This window comes from Harmonia axyridis, chromosome 1 (assembly GCF_914767665.1).
Source record: "Harmonia axyridis chromosome 1, icHarAxyr1.1, whole genome shotgun sequence".
NCBI classification, from domain to species: domain Eukaryota; kingdom Metazoa; phylum Arthropoda; class Insecta; order Coleoptera; family Coccinellidae; genus Harmonia; species Harmonia axyridis.
In genome coordinates this window covers 45,534,795-45,537,679 of record NC_059501.1, presented here as the reverse complement: position 1 = coordinate 45,537,679, position 2,885 = coordinate 45,534,795, and the positions used below count along the sequence as shown (strand labels likewise).

Sequence of the window (2,885 nt, the reverse complement as noted above, 5' to 3'; positions counted from 1 at the left end):
AATTTACATTTGGCAATGTCTGATTCACTTGACATTGATATTGAGCAGCTGCATGCTTTCGGGGACTGACGGCCCCGCGTACCCGAGTCACCCAGCTCCCCAGGTCAGCAGCCTGGGAGTTGTTGAACTGTTGCTCCTATTACAAGAAGTATGTGTCAGGGCGGTAGAGGGCAGCGGGCTGGCCTTCTTCGGAGCCGTCCTGAGAAAGAGCCTGATGGGGTAAGCTGTAGGGCAAGCGGCGCAGCCCCCCGAGATGGCACCGTAAGCCCAATATCAGATCCTCCTAGCAGAGGAGGGAACCAAAGCTTGGACGGAACACAGTACCGTCCCGCTGAGGCTCCAAGAACACGAGATGGGAGAGTGCGCTGGACAGAGGAGGAAAATATTCTTATAATGCGCACTCATTTCATTGCTCAAGAACTGCAACAGACAACTGGGAGAACATACCGTGAAATTCTGACAACCATCTTGAACGAGATCAAGCCAGAATGGCAATCGTACCCAAACCTCCTCTCGAACAGAGTCAGGCGGATGCTCGAAAGTGGAAAATTCTCCAGAGTAGAATTGAATAATATCGAGCGGAGCACGAGACCTTTTGCCCCGGTTCCAGAGGATGAGGACCAAAACACTGAATGTTCACCATCAGAAACACTCACACACCAAGAAACTGATGTAAATAATGAAACAAGGCAGAGACGTAGCAAAATCCAACAAATCTTCGAGAGTAACTTACAAATGTACACAAGAATTTCTCCTCAAGAAAGACTACAAATACCGAGATTAAAGGGCTCACGTAAAATCCTTGAAAGTGTACAGAGTGTCAATGATATAAAAGGAACCATCCTCAGCAGCCAATCCAATCTGGAAGAAACCACAGATTATGTCTACGCTGGAGCAGTCACCGTCTGTAAAGTGAACAAAATACGACTCAGAAGTACAGAACCAACGCCGAGAAGAGAGACCACCCTGGATAATACGACTGGAGACAAAAATAAAGAATAGCAGAAAAAAAATTGGCAAACTGCATACTTACCTGCAAACAGACTCACCAACGAGAAAACTTCTCAAATCCATCCACCGCATATCATCGGAGATCCACATTCAGGAAAGAGGCGTTGACTACAGGCAGAAACTTCAAATGGCCTGCGACACCCTGAAACAAAAGGTAAAAGCATTGGGTAATCGCTCAAAACGATATAATGACAGGGTGAAAAGATATAAGAACAATCAGTTATACCAAAAAAATCCCAAACAATTCTTTAGATCTCTTGAGGGTACCACAACAGCACAAGAAGAACCACCAACAGCTGAAAATATGCACAGAACCTGGAAACAAATTCGGGAGTCTGAAGGGGAGCATGATGATACGGCCTTCTGGATCCGGGAGGCGGAACTAGAAGCCAACAAGTATACAATGGGAGAAATGAGAATCACAAAATACGACATAAGAACCATACTCAAAAAGACAAACAACTGGTCTGCTCCGGGCCCCGACGGTATACACAATTATTGGTGGAAGTATTTCGACTGCACCCACAGAATCCTGGCGAACATATTCCAGAGAGCGTTAACAAATCCGTCTGTCATACCGGAATCTCTCACTGTTGGCATAACCCACATGCTTCCTAAAGGCGAAAAAAGTGGAAATCCGAAGAACTACCGGCCAATAACATGTTTATCGTCAGTGTACAAAGTACTCAAAGTACTCACCGGAGTGCTCACGCTTCACATTTCAAGACACATAGGACAACATAACATACTGGCACGAGAACAAAATGGGTGCCGTAGGGACGCGCGTGGTTGTAAGGAATTGCTTACCGTTGACTCTCTCATCACAAGACAGGCTAAAAGGAAACAACGAAATATCTCAATGGCGTGGATAGGCTACAAAAAAGCCTTTGACTCGATACCACACTCATGGTTGCTGAACACCCTGCAACTCTATGGTGTGTCAGATGCTTTGATCAAGCTTCTAAGACACTTGATGAACTCATGGTGGACGAGGCTGCATGTGAATATCAACGGGCGCACATACACAACAGAAGAACTGCAAATCAGAAGGGGAATATTCCAAGGAGACAGGCTTAGTACCCTTTGGTTTTGTTTATCGATCAATTTTTTGAGCAAGCTCCTAAATAAAAGCCACCATGGGTATATAATAGAGAAGAGGCATAATACAAAGATAAATCACCAGCTTTACATTGATGACCTCAAACTTTACGCCGCCAATGAGGACCAACTGATGAGTCAGCTTAGAGTGGTGGCATCCTTCACTGAAACAATCAAAATGGAGATGAGGCTTGACAAGTGTGCGGTCGTATATGTGAAAAGGGGTAAACTCATGCAGGGAAAAGGAATGCTGGTGCAGGACGGAATAGAGATCCAAAGACTAAACACAGAAGAAACCTATAAGTATCTGGGCATCAAACAAGGGTTGGAAATAAAGACTGCTGAAACCAAAACCACGTTCAGGATTAAATTTCTGAATAGAGTGAACAAAATCCTGCAATGCAAACTGAATACCAAGGCAATGGTCACATCGATAAACACCTGGGCGATGCCTTACTTGGCCTATTCCTTCGGAGTTGTTAAATGATCCGCAGCAGACCTTAAGGACATTGACATACAGGTGAGAAAGCTCCTAACGAGGCATGGAATACACCACCCACGCGCATCAGTTAATAGGCTATACATACCGAGGAAGGATGGTGGGAGAGGTTTGCAAAGCGTCGAAACAGCACACCATAAAGCTGTAATAGGAATGAGGAACTATTTCCACAAAAAAAACTCACCATTCTCCAGAGTTCTGTGTAAAGAAGATGAGAACATCACAGCATTGAACCTTGCATTCAGCAACCAACCAACTGAACCTCCTACACCTGAGA

At 45.0% G+C, this 2,885-nt stretch overlaps 1 protein-coding gene across 1 annotated transcript; it reads left to right on the top strand.

Moving 5' to 3' along the window:
• The first annotated feature begins 1,138 nt into the window (after nucleotides 1-1,138).
• On the top strand, nucleotides 1,139-2,596 carry LOC123670973. The gene has a single exon (XM_045604586.1). The coding sequence runs from the start codon at nucleotides 1,139-1,141 to the stop codon at nucleotides 2,594-2,596; it is 1,458 nt and encodes a 485-aa protein (XP_045460542.1).
• Nucleotides 2,597-2,885: the final 289 nt, after the last annotated feature.

Coding starts and splice junctions, on each gene's coding strand:
- LOC123670973 (XM_045604586.1), top strand. CDS start 1,139: ATGGCCTGCGACACCCTGAAACAAAAGGTAAAAGCATTGGGTAATCGC.